Source organism: Paroedura picta, chromosome 12 (genome assembly GCF_049243985.1).
Source record: "Paroedura picta isolate Pp20150507F chromosome 12, Ppicta_v3.0, whole genome shotgun sequence".
In the NCBI taxonomy this organism is placed as follows: Eukaryota; Metazoa; Chordata; class Lepidosauria; order Squamata; family Gekkonidae; genus Paroedura; species Paroedura picta.
In genome coordinates this window covers 31,147,237-31,160,564 of record NC_135380.1, presented here as the reverse complement: position 1 = coordinate 31,160,564, position 13,328 = coordinate 31,147,237, and the positions used below count along the sequence as shown (strand labels likewise).

Here is a 13,328-nt window from a genome sequence, read left to right as displayed (position 1 = left end):
ATCTTCCCCCAGACTGGTAGCACATGCATGCACACGCACGTTCCTGGAGTTGTGATTCCTCTGTCAAGAGGCACAAAAGAAATCTTTTCCCAGTGCTCCCTTTCCATACCCTTAACACACCCAAACTCACCCTTTAAAATTTTATACACACTTGCAATTACTCCCCAAAAGGTGACTGCATTTGATACAACAGTGTATAAGAGCATTGAGATAAGTCGACAGAAAGATAAATGCATAAAATAACTGGCCATTGGCTGCCCTTGAAATGGTGCCTCGAATCTCCCCCACCTGTCTCTGCCTTGCAGCAGGGTACATGAGGTCAGCATTCCTTAGTGGACCTGAATGTGCTCACTGGAAAGACTTGCTCTTTGGTGTGTGCCAAGGGGAAGTCACCAGGTGTCTGTGATGTTGCACGGCGGCCCGCTTCGGCTGCAAGATGTTTACATCCCACACTCCCTCAGGGGACGGCAAGACCTTGCTCCCTGTGTACTGAGGCATGTTGGAGCCTGACCAGCACCTCTTTGTTTCCAAAGGCAGGACCATGCTTGTGCTTCATCCTGCCTTAATGATCAGGGAGGCCATTGCTTAATTAGCACTTAGCTGACACGGAATGTGAAGATGAAAAGGGGAAGGACAGCCATTCATGCTGAGTGGTAGGTAAACAGCTCTAGAGTGGAAGGAGACAGTCGATAGCTGTCCCATGCAGATAGATATAATGCTGTGTGCAGGTTAAAAAGGCTGTGTGGAAGAGATTGCCCACTGGTGCTTGGCCAAGAGAGAAGTCCACTGGCTGCACTGCACCTTAATGAGTCAGCCTGTGTGGTGTTCTCTCACAATGGGCTTACCAGGATGTGGGGAGGAGAAGGAGGAAGGGAATGGTCCCCATGCCCACAGAACTAGACCCTTTCTGGCACGGTCTGTCTCATTGAGTAGATTCCCCCACCAGGTTTAGCACCACCAGCAATGGTGATTACTCCTAGCTCAGATGTCTGTTGAATGGGGCATAGATGAATTCATGGAGGACCATCCTATGGAGTGGCAACTGCCGTAAATTACAAAAGAGACTGACAACCCCCACTTTTTTCTTTTCCTTTTTTTGCAAAATATCCTTGAATGTATCCAGGAACAGACCAGTTCCTTCAGTGTTGCTTAATCTCTCCCCCCCACCCCAGCCCAATCCCTAGAATCTGGCGGTGACTCTGTCTCTTTTAAACAGAATGAGTGGGGCTGAAGATCATGCATTGATTCATTGGTGTGATTAAACCATCAGAGGCTTAACTGCCAATTAAAAGCCAGAGCTTCTATTAATCAGACCTGCTCTTCAGCCAGCTTCCTGCTCATGCAGCCCCCTCGTTTCTCCTTCTGTTTGCTGCCAAACTCCATCAGAGGTGCTCAGGCAGCAGGCTTGGGCCAAAAATATAAGGCAGTGCTAGTCAATGAAAAGTTGAGGGGAGGCAGGGTGAGGTCAAGTGGGTACGAACATCCCATCCCATCCCTTAGGGCCTTGTCCTAGGTGTAGTCTGCATGGGACTTTTTACTCAGTCCCAGTTCGAATGAATCCCTCCCGTCTACACTGAATTCGATTTCCATTTTGATTTTGGGCATTTTAAATTTTCCCTATGCAACATGCATTATTGATCTGGAGTAACCTTACCTTTTCACCACGATATCCAGAAATGGATATATATTTGAAAACCCGGCATCAGGAAGTGTGCAGGTTTCTGCTTTTTTTGAATTAATTCCCTTCTCTGTGCCTTGCAGCAAAGAAGTCTTCCCTGATTGGCTAGGGCATCAGTTCAAAGACTTCCTGGTTGCCGATAGCAAGTCCCGAAAGTGACTGCGCTCCAGAAACCCTAACTTCTCTCAGCAGATATTTGCCTCTTGTTTCCACCCCCCTCCTCTGCTGTCTCCAATCCTCTCCCTCCCCCCTTGTTCAAGAAAAGAGGCTCCCCCTCCCCATTCTGAGCTTCCCCAATCAAGTGCAGAACATTTTCTGTTTCAGTTGGGGGGGGCGATAGAGGGAGACCCAAGTTCAAATCGATCTGAATTCAGTAGGATGAACAACGGATAAAACAAAGTAAGTGCCAAATCGGCCCTGCTCCCTGCCCATGCTGTTGTGTGCTGGGTGGCTCCCTTGCTGGAGTTTTCATTTATTTACATTATTTATACAGAGCCTTCAATGTATATTGCATTTCACAGTCCCTACCCTAAGGAATTGTCGATGGCACATTGATTTGAAATCGTAAGACGGGGGATGAAGCTGTGATGCATTGCAGTGTAACCTCTTTAGGCTACCTTGAGACTACAAATCCTATGGTGCAGTGCAAAAATCATTGGAGGTGGTGGGTGGGGTTGGAGTCCTCTAACTCAGTGGTAGTCAACCTGTGGTCCTCCAGATGTTCATGGACTACAATTCCATGGACATCTGGAGGACCACAGGTTGACTACCCCTGCTCTGACTGAAATGAGCAAATGGTGATGAAACGGCAGCACAAACTGAATCAGCTGAAAAGTGAATGGGCAGACAGGCTTCCTGTGGGGATACATGGCTCCAGGCCAAACATTTCACCTGTGGCTTTTGCATATGCACAATAACATGATTGCAGATCACAGCAGTGTCTGATGCATGGCTTATGGATTCAAGGGCAGAGCTCTTGGAACCGGCCTTAGCACAGGGGTCCCCAAGTACCTTAAGCCATCCTTGTCCTGATGGAGCAGAGGGCCTGAGGAAAGTCAGTCAAAGAGGCAAGTGGAGACAAAGTCTGGGCTTTTCCTGTTTGTGAAGGTCACTTGCCCCTTTCCTTATTGTGGTGTCTAAGATGCTCTAGGGAGCCTTGGCAGAGCCAGAAATAGAACGATGGACTCCAAGGATCACTATCTCGGGAGCAGCTGTCACACCCTCAGCATTAATAAGCGTAGAAGGTTCAACTGGCTGTAGGGAGATCAACGCACCAGACCCAGGCAGTGGGTGGCTTTGCAGGGTGCCCGAGAAGTGCCGTGGGGCTGGTTGCTTGGGGGCTGCAGTTGCACAGGGTGGTTTGGACCAGCAGCCTGGAGAGCCATTAACTGGGTAGGTGTTTCTGCTGTTTGATGCCAAGGAATGCTCAGTGGGACAGGATGTGGGGCAGAGGGGCAGATGCACACACGCTGTGCACCAACTGCCTTCTTGTAAGGGGTGCGTGTCAGGGAGATTATAGTGTTTGATTGCGGTCCCTGACCACTTCTCCTTAGCATTGCTTCTGGCTGTTGACTGCTGGCTGCAGTTAAACAGGAACAACTGCCTGAAATGTGGGGTTGGCAAGTGGGTCATACCAAGGCCTCTGCAGAGATAATGCGAGTCTCTCTCTGGGGTTGTTTATTTCAAAGTGAACTTCCAGCCCTTTTAGCTACAGGGACGTTAAGAGGGCAGGCAATATTTTACGTAGGTTCTCCAGAAGAAGACAGGCTGCTCTCATCCTCCAGCAAAGGAACAGGAATGACCAACATGCACTGGGACCGCTTGAACTTGGTTTACCACCACTGAAGTTTTATTGCTTTACTTTTACCAACATGCGCATATTCGTCTGCTTTTGTTTAGGGTTTTGTTTTCATTTTGCATTGACGTATGATGCTTTCTCCCAAACTCTTTAAGTGGACCATCTGCCTTTCTCCACCACAAAATTCTGGCGCTGTGCCTGGCCTGTGAACTGTGAGTGGGTAGAATGTGCAGATGCAAAGCAAAACAAGACTTCTGTATTTGGTACCGAGGGGTTGAACAGGGGATCTGGGTCGGTGTGCCTTCTCCCAGCCCTGCAGAGCAGCTCATGTATACTAAGTCTTTCTGCTGCAAAAGGCCGGGCCATCCTGCCAATCTGAGCGTCATGAGCATTGTTTTGAACAACTACACAACAGGCTGGAATTATTATAGGCTGCTGTCTCTATTCCAGAATGCTAAAGAAACAACTGTTGATCGTCTGCCTGTTAAGATCAAGTAGCTCTACACTTGGCAATTGTTCAGGGCCAGGGTGTTTTATTCTGCCTGCTTCCTCATGAGCTGGGTTTGGGTTGCCAGAACTCAGCTTGCTTTCCCTGCAGCCACACAGCATCTGAGAGGAACATATCTCTGTAGTCAGATGAAAAGCGGTAATTCTGGAGGTTTCACCCGGATTCTGGAGATTTCACCCATGCATCCCTGCATGGAAGACAAAGACTGCTAATGTAGCTCCAAAATGGGGCAAATAACTCCCCTGGCCAGAGCAGTTTTGAGTCATGGAAATGGTAAAGTCAGGAGCCTTCCCTCTGTCCATGGTCCCAGGCTGCATGGGGGCTCCTTAGGTGTTTTTTAAACAGTTCCCCTGGAGAAAATGGAAGTGTTGGAGGGGGGACTCCGTGGCCTTGTGCCCCACTGAGGTCCCTGGCCTCTCCAGGCTCCACCCGACTCCAAATCCCCAGGGGTTTCCCAACCTGGATCTGGCAGCTCTACTTCCCCAACCCCTGCTAGTGGCTATGGGGACGTAGCAACTCTGGTGTTAAGGCCTCACACTCCGAGCGCCCCACGCCCTATGGAAACTGTGTGACACAAGTGCACAACTCACCATTCCTGCCATCTGCCCTGTGGAGGATTAATGCAGCTTTGTTCCAATGTTGCAAAGCTTGCAGAGGTCAAGCACCCCAAAATATGCCCTGGCGATGCAAACCCAGTACCCAAACCACCTCGATGTAGAGATGCCCCCGTATCCTGTCTGAGCACGCTGTGGAGGCTCCACGAGAACCTCTTCCGTTTTCCTGCTAATCAGCCCCTGGTTCCTCCATCCGCTCCATAAGTGGCAACTCTGCAGCTGTGGGCTGATAACGAAAGTCCTGCTGCATGACGTCCACTCGGGAAGAATTTAGGCCATATTAAAGTTGATTGCATCTGTTTGTTTAAGTTGGCCACACTGGCGTCAGGGCAGAGACAAGGAGCAAGGCAACCTGATTGAATTATGGAAAGAAAGGCTAGGGGGAGGGAGCGGAGGACGAGGGGGACAAGAGCCGGCTGCTCCTTGCACCAGGCAGCCACTGCAGCTGTACCAGCGGCTGTCAACTGTGACAGTCCCGAAGCTTGCTGTCTAGAGGTACTAGAGTGTACCTGATGCTTGCCACAAACATGGGCATCGGTATTGCCTTTTTGCTCTACTTGTAAATGTTTGAAAATTGTCGAGCTGCCTTGTGTTGGAAATAAAATGCTGGAGCAGATGAATTCATTGATCTAGTGAGCCAGCTCGGTGTAGGGGTTAAGAGCAGCGGCCTCTAATCTGGAGAGTTGGGTTTGATCCCCCACTCCTCTGCATGCAGCCTGCTGAGTGACCTTGGGCTAGTTGCAGGCCTGTTAGAACTGTACTCACATAGCAGTTCTGTCAGAGCTCTCTCCTTCCTCACAGGGTCTCTGTTGTGGGAAGTGGAAGGCAAGGCAATTGTAAGCCACTTTGAGACTCCTTTGAACAGTGAGAAGCGGGGTATAAAATCCAACCCTCTAATCCCACAGGCTGGTTGTGGAAATTGTTCTTTTGAACCCATGCAGAATATGTCTCCCTCCCTAAGTGACCGCATAGCCAGTCCCTACACATCCGGGATTAGGAGACGGTGCCTCAGATTGCAGCACCACACTGGGGGTTGCCAGCCCTGGGTTTGGAAATACCTGGAGGTTTGAGGATGCAGCCTGAAGGTGGAGGGGTTTAGGGAGGGGAGAGACTTCAACAGAGTATAATGCGATGGAGCCAAACTTCAAAGCAGCCGTTTCCTCCAGGTGAACTGGTCTCCCTCACCTGGAGATCAGTTGCAATATTAGAGGATCTCCAGCCACCACCTGGAGGTTAGCAACCCTAACTCCCAGCAGAACCGCTAATGTTATTGTTTATTGTGCTCACATCAGAGCAGAGCTCAAATGAGCTGCAGGGCTGGCGTTTCAGTGCCGTGAGCATCCAATAGCTTTTCGAGTTCATATCTTGTTCGCGTCAGGTCCTTTGATTGAATTTGGGGTGGGTTTAATTGAATCCAAAACCTGTTTCCCATCTTAAAAGAGCCTGCTCACTTCCTGTGCACCCTTTATGTAATGCAGGCTGTCGTCAGCACAGGGATGCTTCTTAAGAGCACTTCTTGGATGAGTCTCTCCAGCCTCTCCCAAGAATGATTACAGCCCACAGGCAGAGTCTTGAGGGATCGTTCCCCCTTCAAGCTGATTCATGGCACAAAATTATCCAGCAAATTGGTACCACTGATCTTTACAATGCCTCCCTTTCACAATTCCCTGAGGCTCGTGTACAGCAGGCCCAGGCCCTTCAGGGGTGGGGCTTAGAGCCAACAAAGAAGAGCCAGTGCCTAAGGTCCTGGCCAGGGAGTTCAGTACCATCCTATTCCTCTGCCGTTTTGTTCTTTTCTGGGAAGAGGCTGCCAGAATGGAGCCTTCCTCCTCAACCTTGTTCCTTCCCCTGTGGATGGGATCATGGAAACGAAGCAGGAGCTAAAGAGTTGGCCTTCTACTGAGTTCAGAATGATGTTTGGTAGCCAATAGGACCCAAGCAAGCAATTGCCAAAGAGGGGAGAATGCCTGCACAAGAAGTCTGGAAGCCGAGAGAGCATCTCCGACTGCAGTCCTCCTCCCACTCACTTGGGAGTCCGTAGCCAGGGGACTGAGGGTCATTTCATCTTCTGATGGGTTGGCTAGAACTTTCCACAGCTCAGCCTGCTGACAACAGCCTGGGCTGGCATTGTGGTAGCACAACGGTTCCCCGAAGGCTAATTTCACAGGTCTGGGTTCTCTGAAGGTGAACCGTAGCCAATGTCCCTGCTGTTGGAACCGGATTGGTGGGGTTCCTCTGGGGCTGCTTTGCTAAACAGGTAGCTAGCAGGTGCCAGGAGCATGAGAGACCACTTCCCATTAGACAGCCACAGGAGGTGTTTGGGGGCAGTGGGTTGGCTGGGTGCTAGTGGAAGGCCAGTTTTGGTTCACAGCATTGAGTGGAGTTGGGTTGGGTATGATTAGTTCCCCAGGCTGGTCAATGAATCTGGAGATGCTGGTAGTTTGCCTTTCACGCAGGCTGGTGTGGTGACCACGGGAAATCACGGCGACTGCCAATGTGTTTTCTGTTACAAAAATAATCAAAAAGGATACAAACTCAGTGTATTAAAAAAAATTTAACTTAATTATTTTGTGTGTTTGCTTGTTTGTAAACACATCATGGGTTGCACAAAATTTACACTTCTTTTTCAAACCAAACACAATGTCATAGGTTTTAAACACAATTTGTGCAAAATCACAAATTATGCAAAATCACATGAAAGGTTTTCACTGTAGTAGAAATTAATCAGTCCCCCGTGGAAAATTCTGGCAGTAGAAAGTTGACTGTAGAATAGCTATGGCAGTGGGAGGCTAGCTATAAAACACACCTAAAATAGAATAATTTAAATAAAAAAATTTCAGTACACTGAGTTTTATACGCTTTTTGGTTATTTTTGCATCGTTAGTGTACTCTCCCCTTGGTTGTTTGGATAGATGTGTTTTCTGATGCTTGATTCTTACTCTAAAATAATGATTTGAGCATAGCTTTTTAAAAATCTCACTGAACCAGGAGCAGGTTTTAGAAGAACCCAGGAGATGTCATCTTTGGGGCTGGAGGGAGAACTTGTTCAGAAATGGCTGCCTTCATTGTTAGGAGGGTTCTCTACTCCGAATCTCTCAGCATTTTCTGATTGGCCCTAGCCTCCCATTTTGTGGCAACATAGACAAGGTTCCAGTCCTGCTTAACCATCATGGCTTCCAGACGTGAAACCTTTAATTTACTCTCTCCTTATATCCATACTCTGATGATTCCTGTTTCATTGTCTGAGGAAGTGTGCATGCACACGAAAGCTCATACTTGAATAAAACATTGTCGGTCTTAAAAGTGCCATTGGACTCAAATTTTGTTCTCCGAGGACTGTTGGTCCTGTAAACAAAAGGGGAAGGATGATTTTTAAATACAAAATTATCATCCTGCCTTTCTTCCAAGGCTCTTAGGCTGTGTCATGACATGCTGCCTATCCTCACAACAAACCTGCAATGTAGGATAAGCTGAAGGAGAACGCCTAGCTGTTTGCCTGGCAAACTTGGTGTAGCATTTGAACCCACCTCACTGTACTGGCTGTCACTACATCTTTCTGCCCAATCCCTGAGCTACATTTCCCACAATTCCTTTGCAGAAAACCAGGATTTTATATCCTGGAGACAGGATCTCCAAGTGGAGCTGTTCCAGGCCGACAGGAGACACAGCACCAGTTCTGTGCTTTAAGGCAGGGGCAGTCAACCTGTGGTCCTCCAGATGTTCATGGACTACAATTCCCATGAGCCCCTGCCAGCAAATGCTGGCAGGGGCTCATGGGAATTGTAGTCCATGAACATCTGGAGGACCACAGGTTGACTACCCCTGCTTTAAGGCATTCACCTAGCCCTCTGTCATCTCCCCCTCCCTGAAATACTGGAATATGCTTCCTGCCTGTACTTTACTCTTTCCCCTTTTCTCCCTCTTTTTCCATCAGATGTTTGAGCCTGAGACAGAGAAACCAGGGGCCATGCCCTCTGTGGCAGAAGATGTGACCAGCCCTGTTGCCCACCCTTTGAAAGGGGACTCAGTAGAGGGAATGCCGGAGGAGACTGTGAAGGAACTCCCAGAGGCCCTTATGGAAAGGGGCAAGGAGACAAGCCCTGTGGAGCACCAAGAGGAGGCAGGGTCCTGCAGACGTCCCGTGGCCTTCACAATCCCTAAGCTGCAACTGGACAGCACCTTCAGCCAGGGCACAGCAGGCATTGCCACGCTGGAGCTTGGGAGCCCAGAGGATCTGGAGGAGGAGGAAGAGGAGGAGGAGGAGGAAGAAGAAGAGGAGGAGGAGGAAAACGATGAGGCATATTTGTGCAGGGGCGACACCAAGCGCTCCAGCCTGACTGACACCTTGGAATGCGAGACGGCCTGCCGCCTGAGTGTGCAGAACTCCCTTCGGCGGCGCACCCACAGCGAAGGCAGCCTCCTCCACGAGTCCCGGGGGACCCACTGCTTCAGCTCCGACACCAGCCTGAATTATGCCGAGGTGCAGAGCCCCGCTGCCGGCTGGACCATGCCGTCCCCCAAGACACTCAAAAAGGAGCTCACGGCAAACGGGAACGCCATTCACCAATTCGGCCTGCTCTTTGCTGGGCACCGGAAGGTATGCCAACTGGGCGGCCTGCGGGGGAGGGGGGGAGTGGAGGGGCTCAGAAACTCACAGCTGTGTTACGGCAGGGGTAGCCAACCTGTGGTCCTCCAGATGTTCATGGACTACAATTCTCATGAGCCCCTGCCAGCAAACGCTCCTGGGAATTGTAGTCCATGAACATCTGAAGGACCACAGGTTGGCTACCCATGAGTTACGGGATTGGATGCTGGCCCTGGACTGTGGAGGGCTCAGCCTATTTCACTTGATTTCACTGCCCCCGCATCGTGTCGTATTCTGTGCTGTTTGGGGGCGAAGTTGTGTCCTCGCCCCTGTCATGGGGTTTTCCCAGTTGCTGTCTCCTCCTCGCTCTATAAGTGATTGAAGGAGGGCAATTTTGGGTAGCAAAGCACACTCCAAACACCAAGCCTCTTAAAGAAGCAGTTCACAACATGGAAGTATTTGTGAGATCTTGGGGGAGGAGGGAAGCACACTGGCCCTGGAGACTGTTGCCCCAAGGTTCTGGGGTGGGAGCAGAGGTTACCTTCTGGCTCAGATCTGGGCGAGCTGTAGAGGCTGGCAGAACTAAGGCCAAACTACACACTTCAGGCTTCGAAATGTTGGGCATGGGTTCCCGAGACCCAGCTTGAGTTCCCTGCAGCCACATCTCAAGTGCAGGGAATGGCTTTTTAAAAGAAAGGAGAGATCTGATGGGGCCAGAATGTTGCTGTGAGATGAGGAAAGGCTTCCACCACGCACCTCCCCTGCCATTTTACAGCATGGAGAGGGCACTGGAGAGGAGAGTTATTCCCTTGTCTTTGTTGCTCCACATACACAGAAAACTCTATGTGGAGCAGCAAAAATTGGAAAATAGCTTGGGGGGTGGGAAGGCAGGGAGCTATTCCTCCCTTGTGACATCACTCTGAGCCTATTTGGCCTGTCCTTTATTCATTCAGTGCCGTCCCATGCATCTGGAACACCTTGTTTGGGCTGTGCTATGGTGTGGGAAGTCCCTGGTGCAAATGTTGCCTTTGCCACAAACTTACTATGTGAGCTTAGGCAAGCCTATCTCTCTCACTTTTCCATCTGCAACGCAGGGGTAACAGCATAGGCCTCTGTTACTGGGTGCTTCTGAGGCTAATGGCGATAATGTGTGAATAAAGACTCAGTCCGGTGGCACTGTTAAGACCACCAAAGTGTCATTCAAGGTATAAGCTTTCATGTGCATGCCCACTTCATCAGATACAAAGTGATGTACGTGGAGCATTTTCAACACAGAAAGTACTGTATGCACGTTAGAGATTGTTGTGGACTCTGGTGAGCCAGCCCTGTACTGAAGACTTGATTTTGGTTTAGGTAGGATGATGTGTCTCTCCTTACAGCAGTTAACTTGTAAGAGATGTTTTGGGGCTTCAGCCTTTTAGAGAGCTGTCCTTCATGTTTCAGAGGCTATGTGTATCTTTTAATCCTGAACAACTGCTGAAAAACTAGCAATGTTCTCGTTCAGCTTAGAATTCAGCCTCACAAGAATCTCCTTTTCCAGGCGTTTGTTTTCGTTTAAACTAATTTTCTAGCTGTGCAGATTTCGAAGCTAGGATTGAATGTACTGGAAAAGCAGAAGTGGACAAGGTTACATGTTTGCTTAATCTAATCCTTGAAATGCCTGTTCCATGTCTATTTTGGGGCCTGCATGCCTTCTGTAAAACCCTGGAGCTTGATAAACCAGACTGTGACCAAAATAACATCCCAAGTATGGGGAGTTGAGGATCAGTTCTGCCTGGATCCTGTCTTTTTGAACCTGAAAAACCCTCTATCCCCAGATATGCACCTGCATTGCAGTTATTTATTTCTTACATTTCTTTACTGCCCTCCCATGAGGTTCAGGGCAGTTTATATAAAACGTAGGGATAAAATGTTGGGGTAATTGATAACACAGCAACCATAACAATGGGAATCATAACTGAAGTCAACAAGTATTATAATATTTTCACAGGGGTCGCGAGCCAGGCAAGCAGCTTGGCCGGGGGGGGGGGGGGGCACCATCCTCACAACAGTCTTGTGGAGTAGATTGAGATAGAGCGTCCGTCTGTCTGGAGCAGCAGAAAAGAGCAAGTTTGGCATGGTGGGACAAGAGGCAGAACTGAACTGAGAAACCCCAGGAAAAAGACAATTTAGATACAATCATAAACATTGGATCTTTTCATGCCATTAGTCCATTTCGGTTTAATTTCTGTTGAAAGAATGCTTGCATAATTTATGGTTGGGGTCACCACAACATGAGGAACTATATAAAAGGGTCGCAGCATCAGGAAGGTTGAGAACCACTGCCATAGGAGGTCAGATTTGGTTCAGACTGTGGGGAGTATGTCTGGGGATACAGCAGAATGATGTTAAGTCGGTCAGCCTCAACCAAATGCCTGGTGGAAGAGCTCACTTTTGCAAGCCCTGCGGAACTGTGGGAGTTCAGATAGGGCCCTGATCTCTTCAGGGAGTTCATTCCACCAGGTGAGGTCAGGACAGAGAAAGCTCTGGCCCTAGTTAAAGTCCAACATGCTTCTTTGGTACCAGGGATCACCAGCCAGTTGGAGGTGGCATGGTGCTCTTTGGGGGGGGGGGTATAGGCAGTGATGAAAAGGGACTCTGCACATACCTTGGTTCATTCTGCCTTAAGGTACATTAAAAACAGATTCTGGGGTTAAAACCTAGGAAGCCCAAATCAATTAAACCCTGCCACAGAGAGTATCCATAGGGTTCTTGCCTTAGAGATGTGGCAACATAAAAATGCATTTGTCATTGGACATGCTTAGGTACTAGTATACATGGAGGTACACAGAGCTTTTTATCATTTGATGAAGAATTCTGTGAGACCTGGAAGTTTCTCTTCATAAGTAAGGCAATAAAATGCATCACTTTACCAACTTTATGCCTCCCGTGCGTTGCCTACATATTTTCCATATCTCTCTGTGGAACTTTCGGTGCTATCCGTAAAACTGTCCTGTAAGATAAGTTGGCGTTGTTATCACCATATTGTAGAACAGTGTCTGACGCTGACAGAGAGTGGCCATAGAGTGAATTTGTGTTAGAGAAGAGATTTGACCAGATCACAACTCAGTCGCTGACTTGCATGACCTCTGAAACGACAAATGCATGTTGTGCTCTGCCTTTGAGCCCACTTCCTACTCTGGGCTGCCCATACTTCTTGGCTGGTTTCCCTGCTTCCACCCTGGAGCCAGCCACTTCCTCTAGTTCCGGCTGGCTGTTTAATGTGCAGCCCCACCTTTCGGAGAGGAGAGTCTCCATGATTCCGGGATCTCTGTTCCTTGGAAGGCAGGCCATAGCCCTTCCTGTCAGCACGTGATCTTGCCTGGAACTCTCCCCAACTACCAGTTCTTGTGTTCTGCCCTGAAGATGAGAGTATCTTTTATGGTGTCTCCGACAGAACAGGGGGAAATGAGGCAAATGGCTTTCAGGAGGAGGATTCAAGTGGCTAGCCTTGTTATTAGCACAACAAAAACAGAATCTAATAGCACCTTTAAGACCAACAAAGATTTATTCAAGGCGTGAGCTTTCGTGTGGCTCAAATTCCACAGGTACAGCTTCTAGCGTGGAGGTGCAGAACTGAACAATGCTTTGCGTGTTAAATTTCTGCCTCTCAGCCTCCTCTTAAAATACAGTGGCAGGCATGAAATATAAGCAGTGTTAGAACAATGTCTGTTTTTCACCTCCTCCCTTCCATTTCATCTTGCAGTGAGGGACTATTGAATGTATACAGCATTTTTGCATTTCTTTCTACAGAGCGGCAAAAGCACCAGCTTTGCCCTGACAGCCTCAGGGCTCCTTAAGAAGAGGTGAACCTCTGTGGTGGTCCTGTTCCGCCTGCAATGTGGGTTGGATCTGCTACAGCAATACCGGAGTACTTTGAGCTCATGCGCAATGCTACAGCTTGTGGCAGGTTCATCCACTGCTAGTCAGCCTTGGAGCTCTTGCCTAGAAGCAACCTAACCAAATTAACTGTAGGAAGCCAAACTCACTGTTAGGGCTGAGGTTGGGCAGTGCCTGGTGCATTCCCTAGTTGCCAACAGAGCTCAGACATTTGCCAACTGAACACATCTTTTCCTCTTCTGTGACCCACCCACAGGGTACTAGAA

General features: G+C 48.9%; 1 protein-coding gene across 6 annotated transcripts in view; it reads left to right on the top strand.

Annotated features, from left to right (window-relative positions):
- The window catches only part of RGS3 (regulator of G protein signaling 3), an 88,550-nt gene that overhangs the window by 60,070 nt on the left and 15,152 nt on the right, over positions 1 to 13,328 (top strand). For all 6 annotated transcript variants that reach the window (XM_077306031.1, XM_077306030.1, XM_077306032.1 and 3 more), the window contains one exon: positions 8,533 to 9,195. In XM_077306031.1, the coding sequence (XP_077162146.1) occupies positions 8,533 to 9,195 (663 nt within the window). The remainder of the gene's footprint in view (positions 1 to 8,532; positions 9,196 to 13,328) is intronic.